We start from the raw sequence: 20,850 nt of genomic DNA on the forward strand, positions 1-20,850 counted from the left end.
AGCCTGACTGTCGTCAGGGTGGTGACGTGGACTACTATTTTAAAGGGAATCTAAGGATTTATATAATAGCAAATTTTGCCATCCGTCGCCCTCCCCCACAAAATCAGATCCACCTGCACAGATAACTAAGCTGGGACACATCCCAAATATCTAACATACACCACACTTACAAGGTACAAAAACCAGCTCTGTGCACAGAAGCGTAAGTGAAATTATATTCTATACTGTGGGGACTCTGTTCTTTTTGAGCCTTTCTGGGTAATTCTATAGGGAAATACAAATGTGGAGCATTTTCTTCTACTTTCTGACACAATGAAAAGTCACATTAAAGTTATATTAAATGGCATAAAAAGTGGCTCAAATTCTGGGAGGTAAACCTAATATAAGGCTTTTCCTAATTTCAGATTCTCAAAAGTTTTCATAAACATTGTTGTGTATCACTTTTATGCCAACATTAGGATTCCCTTCTAAAGCATGTGCATGGAACATCAGCTTAATATTATAGAACTGATAGTTAATTTACCATTCCAATACATTTTCTGAGGATGCTCCAGATGCTGAAGTCATTTCTGGAAAACATAGGGGAGGGCAAGCTTGTTCTGAAAAAAGAGAACAAAAATAAAGACTTAATTTTAATACCACTGGCATTAGGAAAAAAGCTATTGTCAATAATCCGAGAGCCACAGGCATACATGTATAGAGACACCATGAAAACGTGCAACATGTACATATGGCCAACAGGTACATGAAAAGATGCTCAATATCACCAGTCATTAGGGAAATGCAAATTAAAACCACAGTGAGATATCACCTCACACTTGTTAGAATAGCAAGACAAGGGATTACAAATGCTGGCGTGAATGTGGAGAAAAGGGAAGGTTGTGCACTGTTGGTGGGATTGTAAGCTGGTACAGCCACTACAGAAAACAGTATGGATAGTCCTCAAAAATTTTAAATTGAACTCCCATATGACCCGGCAATTCCACTTCTGGGAATATACTAAAAGGAAATGAAAATCTAACTTGAAAAGATGTCTGCACCCCCATGTTCACAGCAGCATTATTTACAATAGCCAAGACATGGTGGTATGAAATCAATCATTTAAGAAAATGTGGTATGTGTATCTCTCTCTCTCTGTCTCTCAGACAGACAGACAAGACACACACACACACACAGACACACACAAGGAATATTATTCAGCCATAAAAAATGAGGAAAACCTACCATTTGCAACAAAACTGATGGACCTTGAAGGCATTATATTAACTGAAATAAGTCAGAGAAAGACAAATACTACATGATCTCACATGTGGAATCTAACAACAACAAAAAACCAACATCAAACTCAAAGAAAAAAGATCAGATTTGTGGTTGCCAGAGGTGGGGTTGAAGAGAAAGGGAATTGGATGAAGGTGGTCAAAAGGTACAAACTTCCAATTATAAGATAAATAAGTACTAGGGACGTGATGTACAACATGACTATAGTCCACACTGTAAGACGTAAGTAAGATATACTGTAGTCGTCAAGAAAGTAGATCCTAAGAGTTCTCATCATCAGGAGAAAAAAAATTTTTCTTTTTATTTTATCTATATAAGCTGATGGATGTTAACTAAACCTACTGTGGTAATCATGTCACAATATTGTGAAATGTAATACACATGAACTCAAATCACTGTGCTGTGCACCTAAAGCTTAGTGATGTGTATCAATTATTTCTCAATAAAACTGGAAAAAATGTGCACAGACAGGATAAAATAGGGTCAATCTGGGCTTGTATCCCTATTCACTGCTATTTTGGGCCCTGAAAAGTTCCACAGATCAACCGGCCCCACGTCTCCGGAATCGTTCTGATCCGAACCCTCCTAATCCTGTGTTGGTGTCCAGCTGCTTAAACCACCTCAGAAGTACACTGTCCTTTCATGTGCTGGCATATCTGACCTGCTGTTTGGTCCAAGACTGACCTATCATACTCTGATACTCAATAAATTACTCTAGTAGCTGTTAAATAATGGAAACAAAAAATGTCATTACAGAACCTAGCTTCAGATTTTTAAGAAATTAATTGTATCATATCAGTACTTTCCCAAAGATGCTGATATTGGACCAAACTCAGCAACTCTGGATGGACTGGAAAACCCTTTACAAATTCACCTCTACAGAAGGAGCGTTTCCAAATCCTCTGCAGGGGTAAGGAAACAGCCAAGAGAAGGGCGGCTGTCGGTGGCAAAGTGTCTGTGGCTCAGACGAGCAGCACACTGAGCTCAGGCATCCTGAGGCCTCAGCACCACCAGGGGCGGGAGGTGCCCAGAACAGCTTCCTGAAACACCATTATAATAATGCCTTCTTTTTCATCATCTTAGGTTCTGGCTAGGGATGCTGGTTTTCCAGGTGCTGTTTGAAATATACCCATGTAACTGAAATATACCCATGTAACTGAAATATTAAAGAAAATATTAAATTAAAATTCTTATCTTCTAAAGAATCTCTTCTATAAACTGATTAACTTGAATTATAGAAGTTAATAAAATTTTAAGTTTTTAAATAAATAATATTTTAAGATCCTCTGTGGTAAAAATCTTTCTGATTTTTCCTTTTTTAGGAACACACACTGCTCATTTGGCAGATTTGTCATCCACCCAATCTGCTGGATAAGTGGCCACAGATGGTATTTAAATCACATTCTCTACAATCCAAGACTATCAATCTCAGTGACATGAACAACTGAATCCAGGAACAGAATCCTTGCCATTACCTACCATTTGCATGTAGAATATAGTTTCAGAGATGCACATCAACTAAATTTTTCATCTCGTCTATTATAAAGTCAGTCAGAAATGTAACATATATCTAGGAAGTTATGAGTCCAAAATAAGTTTTGTGAAGACTGAATAAGGGGCTGTAATTCCCCCCAACAAATGCTTACATTAAATGCATATGTATACATTACCATTCTAATTAAAGGCAAGAATAGCAGAAAAACAAGAAATATTTTGGAAGCAAGAAAGCAGCAGAGACATCCAAGCTTTACTTTTATTCTCAATTTAGAAAGCATCACAGGGTTGCCAGCCAAGAATCCCACCCAGAAATATCCTGTACTGATTTCTGTGCACATAACTCTTTATGGTGTTCTATGAAAATGTAATTACTCATTAATGAGGCCAGATAACCTGCAACCTGAGGTATCTATTCTGGAACACAACCAGAAAGCAGAGGTGAAGGGAAAGGGCCATCACGAAGCCCGTGCTGTCTTCTTGTGTAGGACACGCACAGCCAAATGCAAACCCTCCTTCAGACCACATGGTGTGTAACACACTGATAAGAAGCAGCCACAGGAACACCAGCCCACACGGCCATGCAGGAGCTGGGTCCCAAGGAAACGACCACAGGGCTGCTGACTGCATTTAAATCGATAGCACGACGAGGCTGCCAGAAGAACAGAGCCAGAACATTCCCAAGGGCAGCTCTGCAAGGGTCAGACCAGAGCTGGGATTCAGACCCATGTGTCACTTTGAAAAGGAGGACTCATGAGAGGCCAGGCAAAGGTGTCTGGAGAACAGCTCTTATAAGCAGTGGCTGAAGGAAACGTGTGGTCTAGAAGAAACAGAAGAAACTGGAGGTCTGGGAACAGGGGGCGTGACAGAGGCGTCAGGGCATTTAGAGGACGGGGCCGGAGGGGCAGGAATAACAGCTCTATTTACAATAGCCAGGAGATGGCAGCAACCTAAGTGTCCATCGACAGATGAATGGAAAAAGAAGAAGTGGTACATATATACAATGGAATATTACTCAGCCATAAAAAAATGAAATTGAGTTATTTGTAGTGAGGTGGATGGACCTAGAGTCTGTCATGCAGAGTGAAGTAAGTCAGAAAGAAGAAAACAAATACCATATGCTAACACATATGTATGGAACCTTAAAAAAAAAAGTGGTTCTGATGAACCTAGGGGCAGGACAGGAATAAAGACACAGACCTAGAGAATGGACTTGAGGACACGGAGAGAGGGAAGGGTAAGCTGGGACAAAGTGAAAGCAATCTTGGGAAAGAAAAATGGAGCTGGAGTAATCAAGCTCCTGGACTTCAGGCTATATTACAAAGCTACAGTCATCAAGGCAGTATGGTACTGGCACAAAACCAGAAATATAGCTCAGTGGAACAGGATAGAAAGCCCAGAGATAAACCCATGCACATATGGTCACCTTATCTTTGATAAAGGAGGCAAGAATATACAATGGAGAAAAGACAGCCTCTCCACTGAGTGATGCTGGGAAAACTGGACAGCTCCATGTAAAAGAATGAAATTAGAACACTTCATAACACCATACACAAAAATGAACTCAAAATGGATTAAAGACCTAAATTGAAGGCGAGACACTATAAAACTCTTAACAGGAAAACATAGGCACAACACTCTCTGACATAAATCACAGCAAGATCCTTTTTGACCCACCTCCTAGAGAAATGGACATAAAGACAAAAATAAACAAAAGGACCCTAATGAAACTTAAAAGCTTTTGCACAGCAAAGGAAACCATAAACAAGACCAAAAGACAACCCTTAGAATGGGAGAAAATATTTGCAAACGAAGCAGCTGACAATGGATTAATCTCCAAAATATACAAGCAGATCATGCAGCTCAATATTAAAAAAACAAACAACCCAATCCAAAAATGGGCAGAAGACCTAAATAGACATTTCTCCAAAGAAGATATACTGATTGCCAGCAAACACATGAAAGGATGCTCAACATCACTAATTATTAGAGAAATGCAAATCAAAACTACAATGAGGTATCACCTCACACCAGTCAGAATGGCCATCATCAAAAAATCTAGAAATAATAAATGCTGGAGAGGGTGTGGAGAAAAGGGAACCCTCTTGCACTGTTGGTGGGAATGTACATTGGTACAGCCACTCTGGAGAACAGTATGGAAGTTCTTTTAAAAACTAAAAATAAAACTACCATATGACCCAGCAATCCCACTACTGGGCATATACCCTGAGAAAACCATAATTCAAAAAGAGGCATGTACCCCAATGTTCATTGCAGCACTATTTACAGTAGCCAGGACATGGACATATTGGGTTAAATCAAATATATTGTTAAAATTAATTTATTTTGTTCCTTTTTACTTTTTTTTTTTTTTTTTTAATAAAGCCACTACAAAATTTAAAACTGTCTACGAAGCTCTAGTTGCATTTCTGTGACAGGTTTCTCAACTTTGGCACTACTGACATTAGAGGCTGGATAACTTTTTGTTGTGGAGACCTGTCTTGTTTCCTGTGGGATGTTTAGCAACATCCCTGGCCTAGCTGATGAAGACCAACTTCCCACCCAGTGCAGGAATGCCTTTCTGGGCCGTGACTGAAAGGCATCCTCCAGCATCTGTTTGAAACACTTCCTTGTTGAGACTCTCTTGTCTCCCCTATTTGGAATTAATTATAAAACAGGTTATATTTTATGGTAGCTGTTATGTTAGCTTTATGTTATATTTATATTAAGTTTATGTTAGTTTTACGTTAGGTGTCCTGTAACTTCCACCAAGAGTCCTAGTCCTAATGTCTTCAGTAGCACAAGATAAACCAAATTTGTCCAAAATATCAGCACTTCAACATGTAATCAATATAAAAATATTAATGAGATATTTTATACTTTTTCCCACACCACGTCTTCAAAATCCAGTGTTGATTTTACACTTAGAGCACATCACAAGTTAGCTACTAAATTTTTAACAAAGTGAAATGTAGTCTTACCAAAGCAATAAAGTTATCGTTAATGGCAACATATTTTATACTGCTTCATTTTTACAAACTATATTACAAAATTAACATAATAAACCTATATTAATTAAAATTAAATAAGACTACAAATTCAGTTTCGTGCTCACACTAGCCACATTTCAAGTGCTCAAAAATCACCTGTGGCTACAATTGGACATAATGGATTTCTGTGATTACTTAAGAAAACAAAAGGATAGGAATGCTCTCAGATTATGGGGGAAGAGCAAAAAATTACTCAATTACAAGAGTCTTAAGTCAATGAGAAGCAAAACAGTCCACAGCCCAATTCATCAAGAAAATGCTAAATCTGCAGTATTATTTAAAGTAGAGAGAATAGATTTTTTAAAATTAGGTAGATTAAAATTTTTAAAAATGATTTATACTGAAAAAGATATGTTTCTATATTTTAAATTTTCACTCCTTCCATGGGGGGGGGGCAGGGAGGCGGGTAAGAATTCCCTAATGATCTTGGAGGAGGAGATGCTACTCCAGGCAGAAAACAGCAGTGGCAGGCAGGCCTCAGAATTTCCAGGCTGAGAGCACAGATCAATTATTCTCTTCCCTTTGAGTTGATCTGAGAGTCATTATCCTGAATTCTATGCTTCCTTTTTCCCTTCACACAGAGAGAAAACACCCTGTACCAGGGACTGAGAGTGATGCACCCCGGCGCTATTTTCAACCATACAGATGCCGCTCTGACTATGGACAGAACGACACAATGACTGGTCTTTAAGGGAAAGCTCCCGTCCCACTCGCTTCATCTCCCTGATGCACGCGGCTCACCCGGCTGCCCTGCCTCTGCACCACGGACACAGGGTGTACACAGACCCTGAGCTGAACCACGTTAATTTGTGAAGCGTGACTCACAAACGCTGTGCTGGGATCCCTTTGCTCCAAACACACTGCGCAAGTTCAGGAGATCACTGGCCCCCAGGTCTTTGGGAGATGCTTTTTGTTTCCTAAGATTTTTTTGGTGTGGACTATTTTTAATGTCTTTATTGAACGTGGTACAATACTGATTGTTTTATGCTTTGCTTTTTTTGGCTGCGAGGCATGTGTGATCTTAGCTCTCCAACCAGGGATTGAACCAGCAGCCCCTGCACTGTAAGGCCAAGTCTTAACCACTGGACGGCCAGGAAAGTCGCTGGGAGATGCTTTTTTTTTTTTTTTAACATCTTTATTGGAGTAAAATTGCTTTACAATGGTAGTTTCTGCTGTATAACAAAGTGAATCAGTTAGATGCATACATATATCCCCATATCCCTTCCCTCTTGTCTCCCTCCCACCCTACCTACCCACCCCTCTAGGTGGTCGCAAAGCACCAAGCTGATCTCCCTGTGCTACGCAGCTGCTTCTCACTAGCTATCTATTTTACATTTGGTAATGTATATGTGTCAATGCCACTCTCTCACTTTGTATTTAATTTTTGATAGTTCGATTAATATGTGTCTTGGCGTGTTTCTCTTTGGGTTTATCCTGTATGGTACTCTCTGCGCTTCCCGGACTTGATTGACTATTTCCTTTACCATGTTAGGGAAGTTTTCAACTATAATCTCTTCAAATATTTTCTCTGACCCTTTCTTTTTCTCTTCTTCTTCTGGGACCCCTATAATTCGAATGTTGGTGCATTTAATGTTGTCTCAGAGGTCTCTGAGACTGTCATCAATTCTTTTCATTCTTTTTTCTTTATTCTGCTCCCTGGCAGTTATTTCCACCACTTTATCTTCCAGCTCACTTATCTGTTTTTCTGCTTCAGTTATTCTGCTATTGATTCCTTCTAGAGGGTTTTTTAAAATTAATTAATTAATTAGGCTGCATTGGGTCTACATTGCTGTGCGCGGGCTTTCTCTCGTTGTGGCGAGCTGGGGCTACTCTCTGTTGCAGTGCGTGGGCTTCTCATTGTGGTGGCTTCTCTTGTTACAGAGCACGGGCTCTAGGTGCGCGGGATTCAGTAGTTGTGGCACGCAGGCTCAGTAGTTGTGGCTCATGGGCTCTAGAGCGCAAGCTCTGTAGTTGTGGCACACAGGCTTAGCTGCTCTGCAGCATGTGGGATATTCCCAGAGCAGGGCTTGAACCCACGTCCTCTGCACTGGCAGGCGGATTCTTAACCACTGTGCCACCAAGGAAGTCCCTAGAGTATTTTTAATTTCAGTAATTGTGTTGTTCATCACTGTTTGTTTGCTCTTTAGTTCTTCTAGATCCTTGTTAAATGTTTCTTGTATTTTCTCCATTCTGTTTCCGAGATTTTGGATCATCTTTACTATCATTACTCTGAATTCTTTTTCAGGTAGGTTGCCTGTTTCGTCTTCATTTATTTGGTCTTGTAGGTTTTTACCTTGCTCCTTTGTCTGTAACATATTTTTTTGTCATTTCTTTTTTTTTGTTTTTTGGGGTTTTTTGATGGGTGGTGCTGTATTACTGTCAATCTTACTGGTTGTTTGGCCTGAGACGTCCAGCACTGGGGTTTGCAGGCAGTTGGATAGAGCCAGGTCTTGGTGCTGAGATGAGGATCTCCAGGAGGCCTCACTCTGATTAATATTCCCTGGGATCTGAGCTTCCCTGTTAGTCCAGCAGTTTGGACTCAGAGTTCCCACCACAGGAGCTCGGTCCCAACCTCCGGCCTGGGAACCAAGATCCCACAAGCTTCGTGGCACAGTTAAAAAAAAAAAAAAGAAAGAAAGAAAAAAAAGAGCAGTACAATATCAAATAAAAAACAAAATTCGAAACTTAAAAAATATATTAGGAAAAATGAAACTATAATTGAAACAACTGCAACAAGGTAAAATAAGACCACAACAGAAAAAAGAAAAAAAAAAGGGGGGGGGCGGGGAACAAGCCAAAAAGTGAGAACAATAACAAAGTATAAAGAATAAAATAAAGGGCTTCCCTGGTGGCGCAGTGGTTGAGAGTCCGCCTGCCGATGCAGGGGACACGGGTTCGTGACCCGGTCTGGGAAGATCCCGCATGCCGCGGAGCGGCTGGGCCCGTGAGCCATGGCCGCTGAGCCTGCGCGTCCGGAGCCTGTGCTCCGCAAGGGGAGAGGCCACAACAGTGAGAGGCCCGCCTACCGCAAAAAAAAAAAAAAAAGAATAAAATAAAAAGGATTAGGAGAAATATAAAAGAATCAACAACAATGAATCAACAAGGTATAACAGAACCCCAATCTATAAAAAAAGAAAAACAAAGAAAAAGCCTTGGCTATGGGGGCATTGTTTAGGTGGGGGGTGGAACTTAGGCAGGGGCGGGGTTTAGGGTGGGGCAGGGCCTAGGCGGGGCAATGTTCAAGCGTGGGGCAGGGCCTCTACTTAGGACCTGGGGGGAAGGGGAGAGGCAGCACGTGGAAAGGGTGGCCTCTGGAGTGTGGAGTTCCAGAGTTTGGAGGTAGGGCCCTGGGTGGGGGTGTAGGGGCGGGGCTTGGTCTCGGCACAGCAGGAGGGAGGCTCCGAGGGCAGAGGATTAGGACCAGGAGCCCAACACGTTCCTGGTACCTAAGCAGACAGGGAAAGCACTGGCCCCATTCCTTTCCATTCCTTCACGCCCCTCTCCCTCCGTCTCCCCCAGGGTTTCCCCTGTCACTGGTGGACTCCTAGCTATGGGTGGGTCCCGCTGGGTGTAGGAGCTCCTCCCCTCCCCAAGCCACCCCTCAGGGGTGCCATCCCAGAGGTCTGGCCTTTACTTCTGCTCCCCCTTCCCTCCCTCCCACTCCCTCAGGACCCAGGTGGCCGGAGGGGGCCTCGGTGGGCAGAGGAAACCTGGCTACACTCCCTTTTGATCCTCTTCCCTCCCAATGGTTCCCCAATTTCCCCCTTCAGGCATGGGATCCCTTCCCCTCCCCCAGCCAGCCCTCAGGGGGCTCCAGTCCTGTCCCACCTCCACTTCTCCTCCCCCTTCACACCTCCCATGTCCTACCCAGTCGCTGGAGGCTCCTCCCGTCCCCTTAGGTGTCCATGGTCTCCCACCGGTGCCTGGTAGGTTCCCTAGCTGTGTGGAGAAGTGAATTCCACGTCCTCCTAGTATGCCATCTTGACTCCACCCCCTGGGAGATGCTTTTGGACAGCAGCCACCATATAGGAGGCTCAGCCTGATGGAACCCTGAAAATTCATGAGACTTGCACAGACCCTCTCAACACCATGCCCACACTGCCTTCTGCTCCTGCCTGTGGACTAGGAGGTTTGCTCGTGGAGACCCTTTGAAAAAGAGTAGAGGGCCTCCCTGGTGGCGCAGTGGTTGAGAGTCCGCCTGCCGATGCAGGGGATACGGGTTCGTGCCCCGGTCTGGGAGGATCCCATATGCCGCGGAGCGGCTGGGCCCGTGAGCCATGGCCGCTGGGCCTGCGCATCCGGAGCCTGTGCTCCGCAACGGGAGAGGCCACAACAGTGAGAGGCCCACATACCGCAAAAAGGAAAAAAAAAAACAAAAACAAAAAAAAAAAAAAAAAAGAAAAAGAGTAGAGAAGGATTATCACAAAGGCAGGTGAGATGCAGCTTCAGCTGCAATTGGCCACCAGGTGGTTCAGGTTTGCTTCTGTCTTCACGAGGCCAGTTAGCCCTTCTGGGTCTCAGGAATGGGCACGGACATGCCCCACAGAAACGTTAGCACATGCAGGTGGCGGCTCTCACATGAGGACAGGAAAGACCCACGGGAAGGGACCCACTGCCGCAGCCCACGCTCCTGCCCCAGCCTCCCTGCATAACCAGGGGCCAACCTCTAGCCTGGGGGGCAACGGCTGGACGATCTGCCTCAGGGGGCAGCTACGAGTGCACTAAGAAAAGGGACAATCCAAGATGGACCTAGAGATTGTTCTACTGAGTGAAGTCAGACAGAGAAAGACAAATACAAATGATACTGCTTATATGCGGAATCTTAACAAATGGTACAAATGAACTTATTTACAAAACAGAAACAGAGTCACAGATGTAGAAAACAATCTCATTGGGGAGGGATAAACTGGGAGATTGGGATTGACATATATACACTACTATATATATAAAATAGACAACTAATAAGGACATACTGTATAGCACAGGGAACTCTCCTCAATACTTGTAATGACCTATATGGGAGAAGAATCTAAAAAAGAGTAGATATATGTATATGTATAACTGATTCACTTTGCTGTACACCTGAAACACAACACTGTAAATCAACTATACTCCAATTAAAAAAAAAAGAGCCTCATGGAAATGAAGTTTCAGTTTCTTACCTGCACATCCGTTTTAAAGAATTTTAAAAATTCTTTGTTATTTTCATAAAGTACAAACATATTAAGGTGAAAACATTCATAGCCATTGGTGATATCTGCCCACTGAAATAGCTCCTCAATTTGTAAGAGCTCCTGGTACATTATAAGTATTCTATTCACCACCTATATTGCAGATAACATTTTCCAAGTCTAACATTGGTCTTCTGATTCTGTTTATGGTATAATCTGCCAAAACCAAATCTACCTACCTGGGAAGACTATAAATATTATGACCATAATGTATACATGAAACTTTAAATAAACAGCTATCTTCCAATATTTTCCATATGGACAAGATAAAAACACTCCACAATCGTATTAACAGTTACTCCAGAAAAAAAGGTACATCCCTTAATTCAGGGGTCCCCAATCCCTGGGCCATGGACAGGTACCAGTCCGTGGCCTGTGAGGAACCAGGCTGCACAGCAGGAGGTGAGCGACAGACGAGAGAGAAGCTTCATCTGTATTTACAGCTGCTCCCCATCGCTCACATTACTGCCTGAGCTCCGCCTCCTGTCAGATCAGCGGCGGCATGAGATTCTCATAGGAGCACGAACCCTACAGTGAACTGCGCATGCGAGGGATCTAGGTTGCTTGCTCCTTATGAGAATCTAATGCCTGATGATCTGAGGTGGAGCTGAGGCAGTGATGCTAGCACTGGGGAGTGGCTGCAAATACAGATTATCATTAGCAGAGAGGTTTGACTGCACAGAGACCATAATAAATCAATTGCTTGCAGACTCATATCGAAACCCTATCAGTGGGCTTCCCTGGTGGCGCAGTGGTTGAGAGTCCGCCTGCCGATGCAGGGGACACGGGTTCGTGCCCCGGTCTGGGAAGGTCCCACATGCCGCGGAGCGGCTAGGCCCGTGAGCCATGGCCGCTGAGCCTATGCGTCCGGAGCCTGTGCTCCGCAACGGGAGAGGCCACAACAGTGAGAGGCCCGCGTACTGCGCAAAAAAAAAAAAAAAAAACCTATCAGTGAGTGGCAAATGAAAACGAGCTCAGGGCTCCCACTGATTCTGCATTATGGTGAGTTGTATAACTATTTCATTATATATTACAATGTGATAATAATAGAAATAAAGTGCACAGTAAATGTAAAGCGCTTGAATCATCCTGAAACCATTCCCTCCACCCCCAGACATGGAAAAATTGTCTTCCACGAAACGGGTACCTGGTGCCAAAAAGGTTGGGGACCGCTGCCTAAATTCATAAAGTTTTATAATCTCATTCTTACATTTTTAGAAATTTAAGTTCTAAGTCAAAACCGAGTCAAGACACAACAGAAATAATCTTCTCAAGTATTTACCACATGGAAGTAAACATAATTAAATGGGGAAACAAGTATGTGGTTAATTTTTCAAATTACCATACGTTATTATATTCCAGGTGAAAGAATCCACAGATAAAGAACAAGCTAGTCATCCACTCCCACCTCCAATACCAACATAACAGCCCGAAGTGCTCCCTTCCATACTTTTCTCCTTGCATAAGCAGACACAAGTACATAGAGTTTTACTGACGTATTACCCTACAGGCCACATTGTTTTTCACTAAATAATAATTTAAGAGGATACCCCTTCAAGTTGATAGATATAAATGTATCTATCTTTCTAATATCTTTATGCACAGGAACACATACACATACATGTAACTCTGTATCATGCACCCTGTTTTTAATGCAGTCTTTCTCCCCCGTTTTGTTCTTTTTTGCTTGTCACACCACTTCCTCTGCCACCACTGTACTACACTGTAACCCATGGTAAAAACCTGGTATGTATTTTTCTATACTTTTTTATATTTTCTCAAACAGTCATAAACAGTGCGTGCATGTGTGCACACACAAAGCGGCTTTCTGACTTTAAAATTCCAAAATAGAACACCAGTTATATACACTTCTTTACAGTTTGCTTTTCCCATTCAGTACTTCATGGAAATTTGTTCGTCAAATGGTAAACTAATTCTTTTAATGAATAATATTCCATGACAAGAATACTATATATCAAAACATATTTTGCCATCCTCCATGAAAGCCATTTACTGTTTTCACTCTTTTGCGAAAACAAACAATGCAGCAAAACCACTTTAATACATTACATTCCTAATTAAACCTGATGCTTTCATTTCTATGGGGTGGAGAACCAGGGGTCAGATTGCTGGGTCAAAAAGTATCACTATTTTACATTTCCAGGGACGTTGCCAGATTGCTTTCTGAAAAGGTTTTTAACAATTTCATATTTCACCAATAACACATGACAGCACTTCTCCCACCTCCCCACCAGCAGCAATTGGTGTCAATAGGTGTTCTTACCCAAGTTTTGCCAGTCTGACTAGAAAGTGGTATCGCATTGCTATTTTTTTTTCCTGCATTGCTATTTTGCTTTTCCTTGACTACTTGTGAGTCAGAACATCTTTTCATGTTTTAATGACCATTTGGATTTACACATCTATAGACTGTCTCTTCATATCATTTGTAACCACTGGCTTTTTGTGTGTGTCTATTCGTAAGAATTTGTTGAGACTACTAATCTTTTGTTTGTCTTATTAATCTTCCATTTAGATTGCCAATAGAATCCTTTGCAGGTTTAAAGAAAACTTTTACAGTGAAATACGTCTTTATTTTTTTTAACAGCTTTCAGGTTTTGTGTCTTGGTTAAGGCTCTCCCCACCCTAGACTTTTTTTTTTCCACCTGATGTCTAATTCTTTAAATGACCGAAATACACGTGTATGTCTCAAGACCCTATTTCTACAGTGAAATAGCTCAGTGGCATTTGTCCCTGCCTGGTCTCTGTGCCCTCTCACCTCTATGCCTTTCACAATGGGGCCTGTGAAGTCACCCAGTCTGTTTTCTTGTAAGACAGAGGAGCTCTCTCTCCAACATTTCTTTTTCCCATGATGGCAGGAATCTTAATAGTCTACATTTTTATTTAGTTTTAGTCCAGCTTCTACCTCCTTTCCAAAGACCCTTGATCATATCCTTCGGGAGAACAGGAAAACTTCAGGTTTTTTTAAAGCAACATTTTCACAAATGCTGTGATATCACACTATCCCTGCGCAGTTCTACTAGGATGAAGTATTTGAATACTAACAGCTAACATTTAGGGAGGGTTTACTCCATTTTAGACCCTGTGTTAACCACGTAACATGCATCACCTCATTTAATCCTCAAAATAATTCTATAAATTAAGCACTCATTAAATAACTTGCCCACACTCACAAATTTAATCAGCAGAACTGGAATTCTTTAACTCCAGATTCTCGACACCTGGGTTTCACAGCACTGCCACTTTGCATAAACTTGAACAAGTAACTAACTACCCCAAGCCTCAGTGTTTCTGTGTAGAGAATGACGATACCATTTCACACAATCTTGGAGAGGTTCCAATGAAACAGTACATACAGAGTAGTGCTTTTTAAACTTCGGGTTCTATTCATTGGTGGTCTGTAAACTCAATTTAATGGTTCATATAACCGACATTTAAGAAAAATGAAATAGAATGTCTAGCAAGCGTAAGTACTATAAATGAAAATTTTGTTCCAATGATACACACACCTGTATACGTATATACTATGTAGTCAAATATTTTTTTAAAAATATTATTTTTACTATGGGACTCTGTCAGTGATGTACAACATTCAGCCCAGTGCCTGGAAGATAGAAACTCTCAACATAAAGTAGATATTGATGTTATCATTAACTATTTCAGGAAAAAAACACCTCATTTTTCTGTTTGAGTTGTTAAAGATTTAAAACTGCTACTATGTCCTGGAGGGATAATTTACTTTTACTAATTACAGTTTCAAAAGATGACATAGAAAAATCGCTGTTTATTGGACAATATTCATAACAATATAAAGATTTACACAGAGAAATAGGTAAGAAGTACTTCTATTACCCTAGAGGAAAGTAAAAATGTTCTGACATGTGTGCTACTCCCCCAGCAAGGCTTTGAACAGGATGATGGAGGTTTAGCCACTGTGATCAGATACCTGTATAGCCTCAGGACATTTTTCAAACTCCAGAGGCTTGCCCCAGAACCTCTGGTTCTGGGGCCAGGGGAATCTTAAACATAGTTCTTTAAAAAGCCCGTGGTTAGAGCACAATGAAGCAACTTGGGAGGGACTCTTGGTAAAGTCCCTTTCTTTCTTGTCATTTAGTAGCTCTTGGTATTCCTTGTTTTAAAGTCACACAGCCTGGGTGAAAGTGCTAGAAAAATTATGTCCAAATAACATTTTTCATTTACTCGAAATGATAAAAGGGAATATACTAATAAATCCCAAATATAATTGTATTGTGCTTTAAACATTCCACTGACATTATTAAATGGTATTAAAACTGCCTCCTGTCTTTAGATTGAGGATACTTCACTTCACCAAACACAGCCTTGGAGACCCTACAGGCATGGCTCCTCCATTCAGGTTTCTCTTTGGCATCTACTTGCAGAAGGATCTCAAAACCAAAGATGCTGTCTATCAGCAACAGGATTTTACAAGCAACTCCAATGTGCTAATTTAAAGCACTGAGGTTTGGCTGCTGTTTCACGCTCCACTTAAATTTCACAATTCTTACTTTTCCCTATCTTCATTCATCCCCTCTGTTATTTCTGTACACATCTGCCACCCACTAGACTGTGATTCCCCCTGAGGTCAGGAACTATGTCTTATTCTCCTCTGCCTGTCCCACAGTGTGGAGTACTTTGCATGTAACAGGTGCTGAATGTTTTACCTAATGTCTCGTAAATTAAAATGGGCCACAGAAAGAAAAACAGCAAAAAAAATAAAGAGATATGGACAAGCAACAAGTGAGGCATGAAGAACACAGATAATCAAATTTTCTGCCTCTAAGTCACTTCTTAAGAAAACATTTTCAAAACCAAATTCCTTAACATACATTTTCAGTTGCATTTAACAACTAAACATTTGCTCATGTTATTAAATATTCTTAACGGATCATCAGTTTTAGCAGAATATTCATTTGGATATTTAGAAAAGCATAAAACAGCCTAATTCTAACCTTTGATCCAAGATCTAAAGAATGAACTAAAAATCTAAGAAAATAATTTCATAGAGAAGCAGACTTTAATACAGCTATAATTGTAATAATGAAAACTTGCTATGTGTAGTGTATTATGTGTTTTGTACTTATGTGTGTATATCTATTTGCAATTATTAGGTGCTTATCACCTCTCCTTTTCAACTATCAGAATTCTTCTTCCCTTCTCCCCCAAATCCTTCCTTCCACAAGTCCCAATTTAAATATAACCCTAATGAACACAGCCTGCATTTGAATCTAACCATCTTTAATTTTGACTGTACTACTGATGTTTACTAAACACCCAAAATGAAACAGTCTTCCTAACTAGGAAGCCATTGAAAGTAAACTATAAAATTATATTCACAAAATTGAAGATCAGATTTTAAAATGATGTTACATGAGTAAATTATCATAGCAATAAAAAGCCTCATTTTCACAAATTATGTATAATCTTACATAGTTCATCTGGAATACAGTTTGCAAATCTATTCTTTTAACAAGGTTGAAAAGAATATAATGTGCAGAGAAGCCTAGTAACCTCAACGCTGATGGATAAACATATTCTTACTTACAAGTCATGTGAAAAGTTATCAAGTTCCTTTTTTGGAAATATACCACTTCTCTCTATCCTTTCTTCCTCCTGGTTAGGACAAAGAACCATAGAGAATGCAACACTCTTATTCACCCTCCACTCATTACTTAAGAACATGCAAGGCTGCTGTTGAGCATTTACTTAAATTCTTATTACGTTAGATTCTAAGCTCTGTTGAACCTGCAGTTGGAACACAGCAGGTACTCAGTAAATGTTGCTGAGACAAACTTTACGCCAGTTAATTTTCTATCAACTAGGGCTCTAGGTTGAGTAAACTGTTCCACAATGCATTTATCCTATAATTTTTCCATAATAGCAATCAAAAAGCATATTTGTCTACTCTCAAACTAAAATGTTATATCATTCTCATTAAAAGATACTGATGAAGTTAACTTGAAGAATGCACATCATCAGTGATACTAGAAAGAACCAAGGATAGTGGTTAAAGTTTGGGGGAGGCAAAGATTTCTTAGAGAGGACACAAAAAAGCCCTAACATAAAAAAGAAAAATTATAAAGTGGATTTCACCAAAACTAAAAACTTCTATTCTAAGAAGGTATTAGGATGCCTGTTCATTATTAAAGAAATGGAAAGGCAAGCTATAAACTCAGAGAAAATATATATGCTACATATATTTGATAAAGGATTATATCCAGAATATATAAAGAGTTCCTATAAATCAATAATACAAAGACATACAACCCAATTTAAAATGGGCATAACTCAGACACTTCACAAAGAGAGATATAACAATGGCTAATAAATCCATGAGTAAGTGCTCAAAATCATTTAGGAAATGTAAAATAAAACCACAACACAATACCATGTTATACCCTTAAAGCATCAAGTGTTGGTGAGGGCGTGGAGTAACAAATTCTCACATACTGCTAAGAAATGGTACACTGACTTCGGGAAACATTAGAGTAACTTCCTATAAAGCTAAATACATACCCTCTCTAGGACCCCAAAATGCTACTCCTACATAACAAAGTGAAAAACTGTCCTTAGAAAAGATGTGTATAAGAATGCTTAAAGCAACTTTATTCATAAAAACTCCCAGAAGACTGGCATCATTATACACTTTTGCAGTCTTTTTAATGCCTGGTTTTACAGAAGACAGCTGGGCTGCTCATAACTGCTTCTGCACTGAATCTATGATACTACACATCACGTAGTCTCTAGAAAACTCCACTGTACACTTATTAGTGAATGATAATAAAAAAGGCTAATGTCTTAGTAATATCATGAAAATTGTTTTAACCTTGTGGTTCCCCCCGAAAGGGTCCTGGGGGACCCTCCCCCCTGAAACAATGGTCAGAGGACTCCACTTTATAGAAGCATTGGCAAAGACAGTGAGCTAAAGGGCCCTCCCCTTTCCTCAGCATGTCTTTGGGAAACTTTAGAACAATTAAAAATAGTAATAAAAATCATTCAACAAATATGGATTGAATTTCAACTATTATGATTGGTTTTGTGAATAACAGGAGGCTGGATCACAAAATTTTCAAGAAAGTTTACAGTTGAGATACTTCAGTTTCAAAATGTTACTTCATTTCTGGATTCTGCTTTAATACTTTAACATTTAAATCTGGGTATAAAACAAGTTTCTCTGGCCTTGCAACTCAAAGAATTTCAGCTTCAGTTGATGCAATCTGATCTTATCATTATGAAAATGATGCTCTCATTCAACCAAGGAAAACAATGTTTGACCTCTAAAGTTGATATATGTCCATCATCTTAAAAATACTATTATTCCTCAGTCATGGAATAGTAATTAAAATCGTAGTTGTAATATATGTGGAGATTTAAGATCTTCAAAGGCATCTTATTTATACGAAATAGTCCATAAGTGTAATGTATCAATATCAACACGAAATAACTAAAATATACCTATACAATTAAATTCCTAAAATCTGTCTATCCCCATTTCAACAGAAGCAAGCTTGGACGGGTCTTAAAAAGAGAACATAGCATTGACATCTCTTTTCTTGCATGACTGATATTGTAACGTACCTTCCACTAACTTCCAGGCTTGAATTCGGACAAACAGAGGAATTGCAAGTTCTCTCTGCATACCCAGGATGCCATCCGAAGCCTGACAGAACCAGTACCTAACTTAGGGCTGAGTCAGACATGCGGGTGATGGGGTTAGCTGGACAGCCGGGTATTTAACCTGCTCCTAGATATCTTCAACTGAAATGAGCCCGGGTCTTGGGAGCAGGTCAGTACAAGTCTAAGATGAGATCTCTAAGACTAGTCAGATGCCTTTTTAGGTACTATGCGTCTTTTAAAAATCCAATAGCTTAGTTTCCTATTTTAAGCTTACTGTGATAACTTTATGTAATTATCTGATATTACTATCTGATTTTGCTGTATATTTTAAAGATAATTTTTCCTTTTGATCTCAAATTATAAAAAGCCTATGACTATTGCTTAATAAATCTGGCTCCACACAGCAAAGAGATTAAGGTGATTATGTGTCCTTGTTTTATAAGAGGTATTACTTGTTTTGATTTTAATAAGTTAAAAATGCATATTCAGAATTTCAAATTGCTTTTCAAACTGGCTTTCTAAAATTTAGAATTCACTGTCCAACTTCAGTAAAACAGTAAATTTACTTCCTATTTTTGTTAGTTTATTACCATTACTGGATTAAGAGGAAAGCCTACAGAATCATCATCCAAGCCAACATGGACTGATGAAAACATACCCAGGAACCAAGTCCTTCAGCTTAAAGAGAAGCTGTCCCTTTGGGCAGCAGGATCTCCTCACTTCAAGCCTACTTCGTGGTATTCAGCACAGTTGGGAAGAAGGTAGGGCACAGAAAGGCATACCTTACTTAACCTAGGGGCAGGGTGTGTATTCTTTTCTCACCCTTATTTCAAAGAATAACTAAGGGCTTCCCTGGTGGCGCAGTGGTTGAGAGTCCGCCTGCCAATGCAGGGGACGCGGGTTCGTGCACCGGTCTGGGAGGATCCCACATGCCACGGAGCGGCTGGGCCCGTGAGCCCTGGCCGCTGAGCCTGCGCGTCCGGAGGCTGTGCTCCGCAACGGGAGAGGCCACAACAGTGAGAGGTCCGCATATCGAAAAAAAAAAAAAAAAAAAGAATAACTAAGACTTCATGAAATGGGGGGCTGGAAGAGATGTAAACTAACCGAAGTGAAGAGAGTAGATCATGGTAAGGTCATCTTCACCTAAAGGAAGTGATCTTAATGACCGAGAACACTGACAAAATGCAGGCTGTGTGCAGTACAGGTCAGAGCCAGTTTCTTCCTCCCTGTCTCACCTGAAGGCTGACCTAAGCCTCTTGCAGTGTGGAAAGCTAAGGAGCAGAGAGGAATAGAGGTGGTGAGCACAAATCTTCCATTAACACCTCCCACATTCCAGAAAGGGTCTGAGGCTGTTTTACTGCTAGTAATTTTGTTGGCAGGAAAGGGGAAAGAAGCCTTTCCTGACTACAACAGAAATTTCTTGGACTCTATACTAATGTCCTGTCTTGGAACCTGGATGTGCTCCAGCTGGATTGGGAATCTGGCAGTAGGCAGTGCGAGGTGTGGCGAGACCCTGGAGTAGATTTGTGTGCTTGACGGCAATGGCTGATCCCTGAACGCAACTCTGGAGCAAGGCTATGTCTAACAGGTTACATGTCGCCTGAACACTGCAGTCAAGGACTTCAGGTCCCCGAAACAAGAGCCTGGGGACCATGCAAAACACAGTTAACAAGAAGACACAAAGAGAAGCAGAGATGTACTGAATGATAGACGTGTCCCTCTGCAAACACCACTCTGCCTCTTTCTGTGGCTCTGAAATTTTATAGGTATTTTCCTTTAAACCACACCTATTTTTCTAGATTGTATATAACTGTCTGTGATCTGCTTTAGGCAGTTCAATAGCCTGATTTAACTTCCTTTTAAAATGATCTGAGATCTTTTTGACTGCTTATCATCAGAGGGTTAGAACTTCTAGGGAGAGCTGAATTTCTGGTTCCTTCCTGCTCTGTGACACATAATATCTCCATGGGTGTTATTTGACATATATGTCAGTTTCCCTTCTTTTACCTTTCTGATTGCTCTGATCATAGTGAAATATCTGTACTGCAAAGAAGAACATTCTTCCTCTTTCCTAAGAAGGTTTCTTCTGCTAGCAAAGATTACACAGTGTCCTAAAACACAACAATCACACTGAAGTAGTGTAC

At 40.6% G+C, this 20,850-nt stretch overlaps 1 protein-coding gene across 8 annotated transcripts in view; it reads right to left on the minus strand.

Annotated features, from left to right (window-relative positions):
• Positions 1 to 20,850, minus strand: part of OSBPL1A (oxysterol binding protein like 1A) — a 247,180-nt gene that overhangs the window by 68,009 nt on the left and 158,321 nt on the right. For all 8 annotated transcript variants that reach the window (XR_009534543.1, XM_060119253.1, XM_060119255.1 and 5 more), the window contains one exon: positions 524 to 599. Coding sequence is in view for 7 of the 8 variants with exons in the window: in XM_060119253.1 (XP_059975236.1) it covers positions 524 to 599 (76 nt within the window). In the remaining variant the exon portion in view is untranslated. The remainder of the gene's footprint in view (positions 1 to 523; positions 600 to 20,850) is intronic.

The sequence above is a fragment of the Mesoplodon densirostris genome, chromosome 15, assembly GCF_025265405.1.
Source record: "Mesoplodon densirostris isolate mMesDen1 chromosome 15, mMesDen1 primary haplotype, whole genome shotgun sequence".
NCBI classification, from domain to species: domain Eukaryota; kingdom Metazoa; phylum Chordata; class Mammalia; order Artiodactyla; family Ziphiidae; genus Mesoplodon; species Mesoplodon densirostris.